At 48.7% G+C, this 16,340-nt stretch overlaps 1 protein-coding gene across 13 annotated transcripts in view; it reads right to left on the minus strand.

The window, feature by feature from the left end:
- The window catches only part of LOC135897935 (testis-specific serine/threonine-protein kinase 3-like), a 245,996-nt gene that overhangs the window by 150,614 nt on the left and 79,042 nt on the right, over nt 1–16,340 (minus strand). For 8 of the 13 annotated variants that reach the window (XM_070533526.1, XM_070533519.1, XM_070533524.1 and 5 more), the window contains one exon: nt 821–951. In XM_070533526.1, coding sequence (XP_070389627.1) covers nt 821–951 — 131 coding nt within the window. Of the gene's footprint in view, nt 1–820; nt 960–16,340 lie in introns of all 13 variants that reach the window. The other 5 variants (XM_070533525.1, XM_070533523.1, XM_065426635.2 and 2 more) reach the window with 1 other exon arrangement.

Below are 16,340 nucleotides of genomic sequence, written 5' to 3' on the forward strand. Positions count from 1 at the left end.
CGTCGTCGTCGTCTTCACCCAGCTCGCCTCTTCGTCATCGCACATACTGTTCGGTAGCAATATTGAAAGCACGATGGGGTTAGTTTTGAGCGGAATTACATTAAAACTGTTTTTTTCCTTCATTTTGCTTGTGTCATACCTTGCATAAACGTCTCAAAAATAATCATTGAGCCGATGAAAATCAATTGTTCAAGTAATTATGTCATAAAGAATGCAGTCATAAGCTTGTAGTGAGATATCAGATGTCACATTGTACAGTAGGTCATTTATATAAGTTAGCATAAAATCTCGCGTCGGAAGTATATTTTGCTGCACCTAAGCAAAGCCTCGGGAGGTCGATCCAAGACCGCTGCAATTTTCCCTTGGCATCTTTCGAACATTATATTGCAAGAACAAAAAAAAATCAGTTCCGTATACTCTGTTTCGGCGTGTTTCGTGTGGATAATTATGGGCTCACAATCTCCACGACGGTGAAATAAACTGCTATGAAGGCCTCGTTGCTTAAATCTGCATGTAGCCTCATCAAAAACACACGCCTCATTACTACACGAACAAACTCATGATTCGCTCTCACCTTCCGTTACAGTGGCTGCTACTTATTGAAACCCTACTTTATTTACCACCATGCCCTTAGCGTGACGGGTAATTGTCTTTTAGGAAATAGTGATCAAATATTTAACGCGTAACGTTCATTTTACAGCAGTTGCCACAATGTTAAATCTGTGGCACGTGAAGCCCCAAATTTGAATATGACCATAGATCAGGGAACGAGGGTGGCTAATACACACTTGAGGCTACTGGATAAATATTGCACGCTCACTCTTTGAACGGGCTTGGGTATCTCTTGATCCAGGGATGGCGTATGACCCGTCCCATTGAGGCGCGCAGGGCCACCACAGGCTCCAGCATGCCACGGATAAGATTCTTCAGCTCCGAGCTCAGAGGCAGCACCTGCGACACTCCATATTGTATTCGCAAGTCAAGGACAACTCTTCTCTATGCGCCAAGAACTGCCGCGAAGTAACCTTGAAACTGTACCCGAAAATTCTGCGGAAACCGCTAAGTGGCACCATGCATCGTTAATTATTTGATATGTAATACGGCAGTTCACGGCGTATGTAGTCATATGGGGAAGAATTCGCTAGACTGGCAAGAGCATTCCAATTAAAATGTATGCGTAGTTGTTGCGCTATTCAAACTACTGTAGATCCATCCCATCAACTTAAACAATCTTGGGGCACAGTTCTCAATTGCTGTAATAAACGTTGTCAATTGCTGTAACAATTCTGCTCTCCTCTTGCATTCAAACACTGTCGCTCGTTGATTTTCAATGTATCTCATGCTTTTCATGAAATTTGCATGTCAGCTAGCTAATGGCATCCACATCTGTTTCCCATCGCATTGTTTAGAGGGGACCACCTGATAAGCAATAAAATAAAAGGCTCCGCTATCAGGTCGACTGCTACGCACATCTTCGTTGCTAAAACGATTGACAGACTTTTCAACCAGTTTAACGCAACAATCTTAAACGTTAAACGAGTAGGCACTGACTCAACTAGCAGCGCGCACAAGGACAGCAAACTCAAGGTTCTGGTGGTCAAAAACAATGCCTGCTCTTGAAACGCACCGCCACCATACCTGGAGACATGGATGGCAACAGTCACCTAACATTCACAAACGTGCGTCCAAGGCTAAGCACATGGATGATTACGAATGCGGACTCCGTGGTCCACAATCGAACTCGCAACCTTTTACTACGTATTGAAACACCATAACCACCGGGCAGATTACTTCGTTGATGTATCAAAAACATTTATAACTCGAAAAATATGCAATGAATAAATATTTAGGCACGCACAAAAGCGGCGGAGATTGCAATCAAGAACAAGTGCTCACTGACAACTCAATATGCAAAAAAAACAATAGTGGGCGGAGCCAAGTAAAACCAATGTCACCGAATATCTTCACTAAAGATGGTTGAGAGCAGTGCAACACGAACGCAAAAGGCACATTTGCCACACAGGCGCTGCTAACCACAAGGATGTTTATTCGTTTGGCCGAGCGTAATACCATTGCCTCTATGTACTAATGTGTGCTTTAACAATGCACTTAATTGCTGCCAACTTTCAATCTGCGCAAGTTTCAATCAACAAACGTCGCGGTCCTTAAAAGCAGGCTGTCCATCCAACATATTTATTCGAGCGAAAGCTCTACTACGCCGTATGTCTATGGAGGTCATCCATCTCGTCGCAATGACCTTCTGCCCCCCGGAGCGGAAGTGGGGCAGATGTGACGTGAAGCCACATGATCCGCTGCGCAGAGGCGTCGCAGCTGCGCTCGTTGGTAGCCTCGCCGCTGCGGTACCTCGTGACTACATGAGAGTAAAGGCCAAGATATAGTCCGGCGTTCTCGGCGCGCCAGGCCGCGGCAGGCGAAGTCGGATACGCTGCGCTAGCGACGCCAGGGGTGCAAGAAATTTGCTTCCTCTAGAGTTCGGCGTGCGCGCGCAGCTCGAGGCTGGCGCCATCTGTGCGTCCGGGAGCGCAACTTCGCCGCGGCGAACAGCTGTTTACATGGCGCATGCGCGTCGTTCGGGTAGCGCGCGCGCTTCTCGTTCCGCGCGCTGTTTGTGCGCTAAAATGAAAACTTTTGCGGGATGGCGTTAACTTGTCCTGACAGCCAGAAAAAAAAACCATAAGGTTTTACGTGCGAAAACCACTTTCTTTCTCACCTGGGCTTCTTTAACGTGTACCTAAATCTAAGCACACGGGTGTTTTTCGCATTTCGCCCCCATCGAAATTTGGCCGCCGTGCCTGACAGCCAGAACATTCCCCTCATATTGCTAGTACTTCGGCTACGTCGAAAACGGAAGCGGACCATGTATGTACATGCGAAAGCTATTCGACAAGCGCCCTCAACTCGGCGACTACCACCAGCTAGTACAGGAGCTGCGAAATGCAGCTTACCTGTGGCGAGACCACACTGCTTTCGTATAGCTTCCCACGCCTTGTTCTTGCGCTCTGTGTCGCGGTGGTCCATGCATTTCACATCGTATACACATGGAAGGTTGCAAATCGCTTCAAGCAGGCGTCCTCACTCGCGCTGTCATCCCACACGGATGTTCGAAAAACCACAGCCGCACTGTCAGTACGCGCACCGCAGGCCGCCATTCTGCCTTCTGCTCGCTGCCGCTGCAGCGCGCAGTGCATTCTGGTCTAGCGGCAGCCGCGTGAAATAGAACACGCTCTATGTCCGCGCCGGCGGCGTTGTGCTCGCCAAGCGCGCCTAAGCACGCCGGCTACGCCGGGACGCCGGACTGTAGAGTGCGCGCTTTTCACCGACGTCGCTTAACCGCGCCGCGCGTGGCCGCGCGCGCGCGTTACGCCGGACTATATCTTGCCCTTAACGGCTGCCTCGCCAGCGCTTGGTCGCTCAGTCTCGCCATGGATAGCGCACCGGCTAGGCCGCCTGTACGTGTGCTTTAGCGCAAGCGACAGGCTGAATCCAGTCATCCAACAGATATGGCTACACCGCAGGCAGGGAAATGTCAACCAAAGCCAAAGTGGCCTGCTGAAACACCGGAGCAAATGGAGGCCAGATTTGCACGTTATAGCGAAGCATACCAAGCACGGAAGCGTGCCAAAATGGAAGATCAACTAAACAGACTGGTGGGCTAGTTGGTATTGCATCATCAGTTGTTAGTTGCGCTGTGTGCCTCCTCTCGTGTCGTGTGTTTCTTTGCGCTAAAAACTAATAATATCGAAGCTACTGCAACCGCTGCCGTCGTTCAGCAACACGAACGACATCAAGCAGAAGGAGACGAAGCCGTGGATGCAAGCAACGGCACCCAAACGAACGTATGAAGAACCACACCGTACGGCTGGCGGCAAGCTCGACAGCGACGGCCAGGTTTCATCGCGACTTTAGGAACAACCCGTTCGGCAGCGTGTGTAACGTGTGAAAGACTGTGGCCTAACTTTAATGAAACACTGTGTGCATAGTCTTTGCAAAACCAAGTGAAACAGACCTTTCGCACATGATAACGACGCCTACAAGAGTTAAACCTCACTCATTTTTTTTCTGCAACATAAGGGTTATAGCAGCGAGTAAATGCGGGTGATAGTTGTGAGTGATAGTGTGTATAACACAGAAGCTGCTTTTGAGACGAAAAATGCAGCAGTGTATCCCTACCAAGTATCTTAAAGAAACTAGCTGCACTAGCCAATGTACAACTTTCTTTTAGCAGCCATTGAACTGGGCAGTTGGTGAAAAAAAAACAGATTGCGCAAATAATGTGAAGGGTCGAGGTCAAAAAAGCACAAGAAAAAAATTTATTGCAAAGCGTGTTATCTACCGCATCCCGTTGTCGATTTGAGCTTGAAGTCCTTTGTTTTTTCCTGACATATTACTCGCATTATCATAAGCTTGGCCCGTACAGTCATCGATTGAGATGTCATTGGTCGTCAAGAGGGACATCACGGTATCGAAAAGATACAAGCCGTTGTGCGATTCAATTGGAACAAATCCAAGAAAGCGTTCGTACACTTGCCCATTTAAGTAGTATCATAAAACAACTGACAGCTGATCAACGTGAGTAAGGTCTGGAGTCGAATCAACAATTAAAGAGAAGTATTTTGCGCGTTTCACTTCGTCAACGAGACGTTCCTTGACAGACTTTGCCATATGTTCGATAAATGTATCACAAATGGTTTTTCACAGATACGATGGGTGACCTTTTTCTTTCTTCCCGTAACGTTTGATGTGCTCCTCTAGAAAGGGATCAAACTTGGCAATGGCCTCAAGCACTCCCATATAATTCCCATTTCTCTGTGAACCAAAAATCTCCTCACTGCCCCTAAATGCTAGATTGCGCTCAGCTAGAAGCCTAAGTACAATGACTACGGGCTTCAACACCTCTGTCCAGTAAGCGGTCTCAGTGACAAGATGCTTAACCAGCTCCTTGTCAATTGTGCTGCTCGGTTTAGAGCGGGCGAGCCATGCTGCCACGTAGTTCCGGTGCTCTACGCTATTTTCTCGTGCGCAAACCTTTTCTTCTGCTCTTTTCCAATCAGAAAAGCCGTGCGTGGTGAAAGCACTGGGGTTGCTTGAAATTGGAAATCATTTGCAGATGAAACAGTAAACGGAACCTTTAGACTCAGAGTACATTAGGCAGTGTCGCACGCACGACTCCCCATTTACAGCCTTTCGCACGAAAAGATGAGGTGACATATAGCGTTTCTGAGTTCTATGTTGCCTTTCGGAAGATGGAAAATTTTCTGCCCGATATTGAAAATACAACGGCCCTTTTTCAAGGCACACACTCCGAAAGGTGTCAGTAATAACGTCCGGCCACTTAGCAGGGTCACTTCGGAGAATCTCGCAACGTACCTCTTGCTGCGGGGGTGTCTGTGCTTCAGCGTTGCTGCAACGAGAAGCCGTCTCATTCGTCCTCTCGAGGCACACTTTGTGGGTGGGAACATGATTATTTGAATCCAAACTAACAGGAAACAAGTGAATCGGTTTTAGGAGTGTTGTTTCCTGGCACTCGTCAGTAGAAGGAGGCTCATCGGGGAGGTTTGGCACCTGTTGATTAGCAGTCGTAGAAATCGGACGTGGCGGACCGGACACCGAGTAGCATAGACGTTGCTGACTCAGGAACAGGGCAGGGCTCGGTTAGCGTCGGTTGCTCAGAAATATGGGCGACCGAGGTTGGCAGTGGTGATGGAGTTGGCAAGTCCTCCACAGGAGCACAGTCGGTACTATCGGGAGTTTGACACGGACTTTGGGTAGAGCGAACATACTGCTCCGCGGAAGCTGCATTCAGTAGGTACTTTGTCATCTGTGGTAGCTTATTTTCATGCTATTCTCTTTATAACTTCGCCTTTCGTTTAGAAGCACCACTTTGATGCTTCCGACCGAGCATTTTCGCATGAATGGATGCTAATTGTTCACTGGGCACTTCTTCAGTCCCAAGCGAACGCAGGTGTCCAACGGTGGCCGTCCCGATGACTGGCGCACGCTGCCTGGATGGTCCATGGCTGGCCGAGAGTGGTGCATCGCCCAGGAGCTCCTCAGGAGGCGGGCTTATGCAAGTTTAACCGGCTGCTCGGGTCTGAATCGCAGCCTGCGATCGACTTCATTTTGTAGACGCGCGCCGCGTCTGTCTGTTACTAGCACCAAAGCAGGCGTTCACATACGCATAGAGTTCCTTGTACAAATGCCCTCCTTCTCCGTACAAAGTCACTCCTTCTCCCGTTCCGGTCTCATCTTCCTATTGGCTAGGAGCAATCATCTGTTCTGGGAGGTTCTTGATTTTTCTTTCGCCCCGTCAGCGCTGAGTGCGAGAACAAAGAGGAGAGGGCGACTCCTAGCGCGGGCGAAGTTACGCGCCCTCCGTCACCTCTGAGTCAACTTTTTCTACTTCTTTCTGGAAAGTTCGGTGGTCAGTCTGGCCTACTTTTTCCGTCGAGAGCGCGCGAGGGACTGCAGCCACTAGGCAGAAACGGGCCCTGGAGACAGGCCTTTGTGCGCAGCTCTCTAACTTCCCCCTTCACTCTTCCACAACCCTAGCCCGAACAGTGCACGCGGACAAAAGCGCGTGTGATGTCTTCTTTCCTTTCCTGTCTAGGCTCTGCCATCAGACTAATCATCATCTGTTATCGGACTCATCCTCCCCCGCCCAAATTACCATCACGGTAAAGAAAAGTCGAGTCGCAGGCATTGTTGGGTACTGCAGCGCATCCTTTCTATGAGAAGGACAGCGGCGGAACTATTTAAGAGGTGGAGGGTGGCGTGGTGGTGACGAGGGGCAAGGGAGATTTAGGTCCTCATCCCACGTTACATGTTTTAGGTGTTTGCCCCTTGTCACTCCTCTCCAGACAGCACTGGACAGACGGAATGACAGGAAACCACGAGAACTCTTCCAAGCAAATGCACCTCGCTTCGTAATAAAGAGCGCCCGCCGGTGTGGTAGGGGATTCCGGTTTTTTGCAGCTCGGCAAGCTCTCCCCAAATGATCAGGATAAACGCATGCTGTTACATTAGGCGGGGGGCGCCGTCTGCTTGTTCTGGTTTTCTCGCTTCATACATGTCGCTGAAAGTTCCGTAGCCCATGGTTCCATATACTAAGCAGGTTAGAATAAATGGGCCCCCTTCTCCTACTGTCCGAAGTGAGGCCCTGGGCTGCAGCCCCTTTAGCCCCCCTTCCTTAATCCAGTGCTGTTCGTTGCGTTACTATATTTGACTCTCGGTGCATTGGCGTTGCCGCGGAACCCAGCCACATTGCGCAATGTTCGCGCTGAAAGGACTTCTCGAGCACGAAAAGTACATTATAGACAAAATCCAGCATGATTTCTGCCGCCGGGGGTACTTTTGGTGGGCGGCATATGACAGCACAGAAAAATTTCGGGGGGAGGGGGGTGAAGCCCCATAAGCCCCCCCCCCTTGGCTACGCCTCTGCTCTGTAGGTGAGGACACCCGTGGGGAACCGTGGACCAGATAAAGTAGCAGCGGTGCGCGTACGCCGGTCCGGTGTAAAGTCCCTTGATAATTTGAAGGTACTACCACTCTTTGAACTCTGTCGCCGCCACGCGACCTCCTCGCCCCTTGCGTGACCCCCCCCCCCCCCCCCTGAACCAGCTGTCCCCCGTTTTTCTGCACGGCTATTGTTCTGCTTGCCATTGCCCTTGGAAATGCGCAGATCGTGCGTTTTGCTTCTGTTATACTTTTCGTTGGCGCCATTTTTCTCCTTAGCTCGGCTGGCTCGGCGCAGCGAACGTTGCACGCTGTTTCCTGCGGTATTGTGCTAGCGCTGTGCCATGCACATAACTGCAGGAAGATGCCTGAAGATAGTTATGCAGACTTTACGAAGCCACAAGGAAAGCGTGACGGCTTGCGCAAGAAGCAGTGGCTGCACAACATTGGCCAAAAGAACTTTGCTCCGACAAAGAACAGCGTTTGCGAGCCAAGGCACCTTTCTTATTTTCTTATCAAAACATCCCCTAATGGTGAACTTTTTTATTCTTCCGGCCTGGTCATCTGCGTTTTACTACGACAATTTGTACGTTGCATAAAAATGGGAATGTCCTCAGTGTGCTGATTATTCTGCTGGTACTCATCCCCTCGCACGCCGTCCACTGTTATTTAGTTGAAAATGCAGCACTATAGGTTTTGCTTTCCGGTGTGGACAATTACAGGCGAAGATACGGCCTCTAGATTGCACTTTTTATGACTGTTAGGATCCGCTACCTGTTTAACTGAAGATCAAAATAGTAACTTGTAGAGGAGCTTCCCTTCCAGCTTACTTCGATGTGTGTGTTAGTCACTAAGATACAGTGAATGCAGATCCTGAAAAAATGAATGCCAAGTATACCCGTGGCATTGCGGTTCATGAGCACCAGCTGGTCCACATTGCGTTCTGAATGCGTAAGCATTCTTTGTCGAGCACCCTGGCACCGTCACGCGAAATGTGTAATGCCTCGTATCTGCACAAAAATGCGTAATTTGCAGAGTTAAGACAACTGTAAGTTATGGTATGCTAAATGTAGATGATTAGCCGCTTCATAGGTGATAAGAAGCAATTTAAACCCCCTAAAAATAAACAAGAAGAGATACCCATACATATACATAGGGCTCCTTTCATAATGCATGTGGATGCTTACAGTAGGGGGGGGGGGCGCAACTGAAATTTGAGGATGTGTTAACTTGGAATGTGGGGTTCCGCCAACTTGAAATCTGGATGTGGGCCCGCTGAAATTTTTTGCGTAAGCCAACTTGAAATTTGGACGTAGTCCAACTTAAATACTGGCATGGGCGAACTTAAAATTTGGGGTGGGCTAACTGAAGTTCGGGGGTGGGCCAACATAAATTTGGGGGTTGACCAACTTAAAGTAGGGGACAAGCTAAGTTGAAATCAGGGAGTGGGCCAACTTATATTTGGGGTGGTCTAACTGAAATTTGGGGGCATTGAGGTGTACTTAAACAACTACAGTAGAGTATCTGAATTGTTCTTCAGATCTTGAATTTGCTTCGAATTGGGCTACCACGAACGCATGAGTAGCTTACGATTATTATTTAGTTTTCTCACGCATACAGGCAATGTGCGGAAGCTGTTACATGATCGCGCAGGCTTGCTCTCACTGAAATCGCGCAGCCGTCCTATTCACTTTAGATACCACAGCGCAAAAGCTACTTTCACATTGAGAAGACAAACATATGGACGAACGATGCACTCGCGACAAATTCATTATAAAAGAGCACGCTTAATATAATACCTGGAGCGCACATGCGCGCGCAGACAAGAAAAAAGAGCGAGACAAAGGGGGATGTGCCACAAGCAGTACTGGATCAGATCCACAACATAAAGCATCGTATTATGTGGCAGAAAAAAGTGTCGAGTGTACATCTCGCCTCAAAGCTCCTTCTCCATCAATAGCTCATACGCCATAATCAGTATGCCCAAGCCAGCCTCCTCATAATAATAATAATAGTAATAACTTCTTTATTTCCATCAGTGATGGAGGAGACTGCGGGTAAAAGTCGCTTTGGGCAAGCGACTCGACTAGAGCCCGCAGCCTCCTTTACAAGGCAAACAGCGATTGAATAGGAGACATATATATACATAGCAATTGACTATATGTGAAATGTGCACAAATATAAACGCAAAAACACAACTTATCTGAAAAACGCTCTTCAATTATTTAAGAAAGATCATAAATGTTACATTCAGCATTCTCGATGCTGTTATAACAATTTTTCAAAATTTTCTTTAGCATGGGCCGCGCAAGTGGCCCAAAAATCTTTGGGCACTTTGCTGAGCTAAACTGCGATAGACGAAGGCTTATCTATGACTGCCTCTGTTGCTGTTACTTGAACTGTTCTGCGAACGGAAGACACCGTGGCCGCGAGCATCAGATGCAAGCGCAGTGCGCGCGCTCTTCAGAGACGTCCGACTGACTCGGCTTCATATATTTTTTTTATTTCTTCCTTTATTTCTTTATAATTCCTTGTTTCTTGTTTAATTTATATTATTTTGTTGTGCTATAGCTTTTTTTTTCATACGCCACCGGTGAAATGCGAACCCGTTGCGATCTTCGGAGACAACCGACTGACCCGGTTATTTTTTCTTATCCGCTATACAGATTTTGCCTCGCTAAGAAATATTGAATATAGGGCCACCTGTTAACTTTGATGGGTTACCCATTGTTCACTCGGAACCACCTGTCAACTTAGATGGATCACTCGTTGTTAACCTAAGGCCACCTGTCAACATAGATTGATCACCCATTTTTCAGCTAGGGTCATCCATCAAGCGCTGTGACAGCTGTCAACGGCTATGATTAATCTCCGCTTTCCTGCGTCCACCACGGACTGTGCACGAACACTCCTGGGCCATGTTAACAATGGCCCGCTGACATGGAAGTTTTAGCCATTAGGAATGTCCTGCCGAGGTAGCAACGTGCAAGTTTTGCCAGCCAGTTGCGACAGCGGCGGCACCGCAAACCTCTAGCCACGGCGTCACTAAGTCGACTGTGCGTGGAGAACAACACGCGCGTCCTCGACTCTCCGTCGCTGGAGCCGAGTTAGACGAAGCATGCTTTGTGCCTGAACCCGCCACCGCGGACCTGATCTGCTATGAGCGGGGGAGTTGCCGCGCGAACGTCTACGAGGACCCCTTCCCACGCGCCGTTCGAGAAGCAAGACAATGGACACCACGCGGGCCGCGCTGAGGGGGTCAGCTCCGAATTCTGCGAAGGCCCTCTGCCCTCGGGGGGGGCGGTGGTGGGGGAGGGGGAACTGTGAACCTGTGTGTGTGTGTGTGTGTGCGTGTGCGTGTGTGTGTGTGTGTGTGTGTGTGTGTGTGTGTGTGTGTGTGTGTGTGTGTGTGTGTGTGTGTGTGTGTGTGTGTGTGTAATCCCTCGCGAAGAGGCGGCTCGTCACCAGGTCGAACGCTTCCCTCACCTTGGGATCGAGGGAGGACCGAGTGTTTATAATCCGCTGTTGTGCTGCTGCTGCTCAGTGCACTTTTCTCTCGCAGTCATGCTAGACTGATGAACTGCAACATCCTGATGTAGATACTGCAAATAAACCCATATTCCTAGTTCTCGATGAGAATCAGTCCTTCCCTTCAACAACGTCCTCAGCGTGGATAAGTTGGACGACGGCGTGGGCCAGCTACCTCCTAATTCATGCCCGACTCCAATCTTGACAACTGATTACGAGCGATGGGATTGAGCCCCCAATCCTGACAAATGGCTGACAGCGGTGAGATGGACTTTGCGAAGTGGTGCTTTGTCTGCGATGAGTGCTTTCTTGCTTTGACTCTCTAGGCTTCGTATTGTGGTTGTTCTGTTTAGAACTGTAGGGAAGCTAGATTGCTGATTATTAGCTAGGTTGTGTTTTCCTAGGTAGATTTAGCGAACAGGACCAAGGCAGTAAATCAGCAATAATGGAGTTAAGGAGACTGCTGAGGGAGGAATTGTTGATTGTTGGTGAGGAACTGGGCCTAGATGTACGCAAGGAAACGCTAAAATCGGAATTATTGCAGCTAATTTCCGAACAGGCCACTGAGGAAGAAATTGAAATGGGGTTGGAACTTCTGAAGAAAAGAGAGAAACAGGACAGAGAGAGAGAAGAACGGGACAGAGAGAGAGAGGAACGCGAGTTAAGAAAAATGCAACTTGAACTTGAAAGCAAATGTGTGGAGTTGTCTCAACAAAGTGAACAAAGTGAAGGGACTCTGGGATAATCAAGTGAGGCACAATGACACCGCATGGACAGGCTATTAAAGCCATTTGAGGTCGGGACCGACATAGGCTTCTTCCTAAGCAATTTTGAAAGGACTTGCAAGAAGATGAACTTCGGTCAGAGTACAGGGCCACAGTGGTTGCTGTCTATGTTGCCATGTGAGGCGGCGGAAATAATCGCCAAACTCAGTGCACAGGATGCATATGATTATGCGAAAGTTAAGGCTAGTCTCCTGAAGAAATACCGCCTCTCAGCCGAAGCTTTTCGGCAAAGGTTTAGGAGCGCAGGCAAAAAAAGATAGCGAGGGGTATCCGGAGATTGCATACGGCTTAAAGGCCAACCTAGTCGAGTGGCTGAAAAGCGCGGAAACCTACGACAGCAGAGACATGATCATTGAATGCATGTGTCTAGAGCAGGTTTACAGAAGCATCCTCCAAGCTGTGAAACTGTGGGTGCAAGACAGATGGAATGTAAACACTGTGGTAAGGGCGGCTGAATTAGCCGAAGAGTACGCAACGCGTAGAAAGTTGAACGCCGAGGACGGTAATTGGGACGGTCGAAATGGACCGCGGAAACCATTTCCGTTGAAAAAGGGTTCGCAGACTAGACGACCGGAGCCAGTAGAGGTGGAGGAAAAGCCCTCAGAAACGAGCGAGGAGAAATCAAACGGGGAAGCAGTACCAAAAGAGCAGCAAAGAAAATTGGAATCTTTCAGAACAATCCGCTGTTACAAATGCGCAAACTGGGACATATAGCTATAAACTGCGGGAAGCCTAGCGTAGTTTTCTCCTACGGGGATGAAAAAGACGAGAATATGGAACTTTTAAGCCCATATTCTACTTTTAAACCCATATATTAACAACCTGCAAGTTAATGGCAAACCATGCCGGGTGCTAAGAGAAAGTGCCGCCACGATGGACATTGTCCATCCGTCTTACGTGATGGTAGATGACTTCATCGGAGAAATAGCATGGATAAAACAGGTTGTAGAAGAACACAGTGTGTGTCTTGCCCATGGTCAAAGTCAAAACCAGTGGACCATTCGGGGAGCTAGAGACCAAGGCTGCAGTTTCCAAATTTCTGTCGCTGCAGTATCCTTACATTTTTTCGAATCGTTAAAATCGGTTACTGCGTGAAAAATGGCTTCAACTGGGAGAGGGCATAGTACAGGCATTGACCAGAGGCCAAGCTCGTAAAATCACGTCGCTTTCGGCTGAAAATGCACAAGCTGCTCCAGCGGAAGCAGAAAAAGGGATAACTTCAATACCCGAATCCGAGTTAGACCCGGGGGACAAAAAAACAGTTGAGGAGAGTCTGGCAGCTGACCAGCTCAATGAGAGAGTATCACTAGAGTGTCAATGTTCAAGCCTGCAGGAAGAGCAAGCTGACGCAATCGCAAGCGAGACAGGGACGTTATTATCACCGGCCTCAAAGAACTTTGATCAGCTCTTACGTGTGGATAGAGAGTCACTAGCAGCCGAGCAAAAGAATGACGAGAGCTTAGCTAAATTACAACACATAGCTAAAGAAGGCATTGCTAGGCCCCACGTGACGATACATGAGAGGGGAGGATTGTTGTATCGGCACTACAGAGATCGAAAGGGTAGGATTTTAGATCAGTTAGGCGTACCTACTAAGTACAAGGAGGACCTTTTGAGTCTCTGTCATGGAAATGGGTGGTCCGGCCACCTAGGCATTAAAAAATCAAAGGAAACATTGCTTATGAAATAATACTGGTCTGGCTGTTTCAAGGACGTAGAAAACTTTGTACTTTGTAACTTTGTATTGAGAAGGTTATGGTCTTTAACTGCTTGATAAGCAACTGTGCAGACATTAAATTTGATAGGATTGTCCATATTTAGTATGTGCAGTTCCCGGTACAGTTCAGTAACATGTGAACGTCGGCTGCTCGAGGTGAGAATGCGAATGGTTTGATTCCGTACATGTTGGAGGGAAGAAAGGTAACAGTTGTATGTTTGACCCCGGGAAGCAATACAATAACTTAGATGACTGTGAATGAAGGCATAATATTAGGTGACCAAAGTAGTCAAGTCAAAGCAACATCAAGCTTTTAGTAATAACCTAATACCATAGGAAATTTTCCGCTGTAGCTCATTAATATGCAAATTAAATCTAAGCGGGAATCAAGCTTGATACCAAGGAAGGAACAATGTTCTAATAGTTGAATAGGATCTGTTTTTATAAAGAGGGGCATAACTTGCGCGTTATTTATTGAGTGGAGAGGGAATCGATAGGACCGAGCCCCTGCACTGAAAATCGATAACCGGATGAAGAGGGTGGAGCCAGCGTCTGCGATTGGTCCACTTACCCTTACTTAGCTTTTGGTGGCTGGTCGAAAATTGCGGCGGCATGCAATGAAAGCTCGAGAATGACGCTAAAACGCATCCTCAGCAAAGAAGAGTTGGCAGAACAAGGTCGTAAACGTGGCGAGCCTGCTCTAAAATGCTACACGGCCATGTAAGAAGTTTTATTATACGCCAATGATCCGTGCTCTCCGGCAGGTTCGAGTAGCGAGTGCCTGGGCTATCCATGGCAGCAATCTTTTATTCCCTTCAGAATGGGGAAGCCTGGGGCTATTGAGAAGAAAACTCAGTTTTGTTCGGCCTAATAAGTTCTTTTTTTTTTACGCATACACATCACTTTGACACGGTGAGTCTGCTGTTTTGTGACGTCGCGGACAGGCATGTGAAGTGGGTGCAGCCCGAAAACTCTTGAACAAAGTTGGGCTTAGAATTGTCTTAGCCTCGACAGGAATGCAAGGTTTTTACGAGTCGTTGTTCCGGTAACCCTTCGTCGCCCCCAGTGCAGGTTTCACCAATTTCAAGCGTCTGGATACAGGCATCGGTTGGACCGCACAGAATGCAGAGACGCCTTTCCTCCCTACCCCCCCCCCCCTCCTGGTCAGGCATGGGTGCTGATACCGCCGTCCCTCCTGAGTTACGCTGACCCAGTTGTTCGGGCGCCGCCACGTCACCATGCAACCTTCCCAAACTCCTATCGCAGCAGCACTGTCACAGCACTACCACTTGCAACGTCGGACAACTCAACCCCCTTTTTTAGCCGTCGTCCACTGCTTTTGCAGACAGAACCAGTTCTTCCTACGAAGGCACATTCCACAGCACCGGGATTGCAGGAAGGCGCTGATGACCCACGCGAATTTGCTGGGCGCCCTTGCGTGTGAGGCACCGCGTTGTTTTCCCCCTTGCACTGCTGCAGCCCTCCGAATCCAAGCATTCAGCACGAGTTCCCCCTCTTGGCCGCGCGAGCATGCGAAGCCACCCGCACGTTGCCCGTGACGCACCTCTAGGAGGTGGGGAGAGCTCTCGTGCAGAGGCAGCGACTCCACCTAAGCTGGATTACACGGATACGCAACCATCCGCATCGTTCAGGCACCTCTGGACCATGAATGGTCGCCGGACTTTTCCCAAGATCGACTTACAAGAACCGACTCCCGCGCTGTAAGCTCCTGTAAGCTGGATTGCAGGGATGCGCCACCAGACCCCGGCCCTAACAGCGCCGTAACTGAACTCTCTCACATGGACGTAGTCCCATACCAAGGCCTCCAAGTAGTTGGATTACGGCGGCGCACCAAAGACCACCGGCCATAGGGATATGGTACATGTTGACCTGGGATTTACCCGGTGAACAACGATCTTGACCTTCCTTGGATGTAAGCCGGTTGTACTCGAATTCATCCGACTTCATTCTTGTGTGCGTTGATCAACACCTTTCTCCTCGGCAATGGGTAACAGAGGTTCGCCAGAAGCCTCCAGCATGATCCAGCGATGGCGTAGTACAATGTCACACCGTTAAGCGTCATGCGCGCACAAGCAAACATGAACATATCTCACTCACTTTCCGCGCACTCTCACTGTGTAAACGCTGGAGTTAGAAAGCGCTGCAGCAGCAGCGAGCGAATTGACCTTCGCGCTGCCTCTCGCCTCAACACGAACTAAGCGGCGAGAACACAGTGCATACGAACAGGCGGCACGCTGCTTCCCCGCTTTCCTCCCTAGCGTTATAGTGCCTAGAAGAGGCAGTATGGCGGGACGGAGCCAGGAACTACACAAAATATGCGGGATATTTTTTCGCTTTTTCTTTGCAAGTTTTTTTGCGAATAAAACACATTTCTCGCGGACAAATCAAAGAAGTTTTTAGGCCTGTAATATTTACATAATGATTTGCAGGAATTTGCGAAGCGCGCTGCCTTATGTACCTACCGAGATGCCCCCTTTTCTGATCGAAGCGAGCGCATCGTGCACGGTATTATTATTTTAACCGCGAGTAGTGGTATGGGCTCTGTGTCGCAGAGAATTATCTCCAGTTGCGAGAGCTAATTGACACAGGCTACGTGAAAACACTGGTGATACCTTAGCAGATGTGATAAGAAACAGCACAGCATTCACTAATTGCCGAAACACCGTCACGTTTGTTTCCTTCTTTCTATTAGGCATATGTGCCTGACCCTGCAGGCAGTTATGCAGCGCTGACAGCAGCTTACTGTGGGTACTGCTGGTTGGTGGTGGTGGTTACAAACTTTATTTCTTCTATTTACAAGATAGCTGTGAGCTGAG

The sequence above is a fragment of the Dermacentor albipictus genome, chromosome 2 (genome assembly GCF_038994185.2).
Source record: "Dermacentor albipictus isolate Rhodes 1998 colony chromosome 2, USDA_Dalb.pri_finalv2, whole genome shotgun sequence".
Lineage (NCBI taxonomy): Eukaryota > Metazoa > Arthropoda > Arachnida > Ixodida > Ixodidae > Dermacentor > Dermacentor albipictus.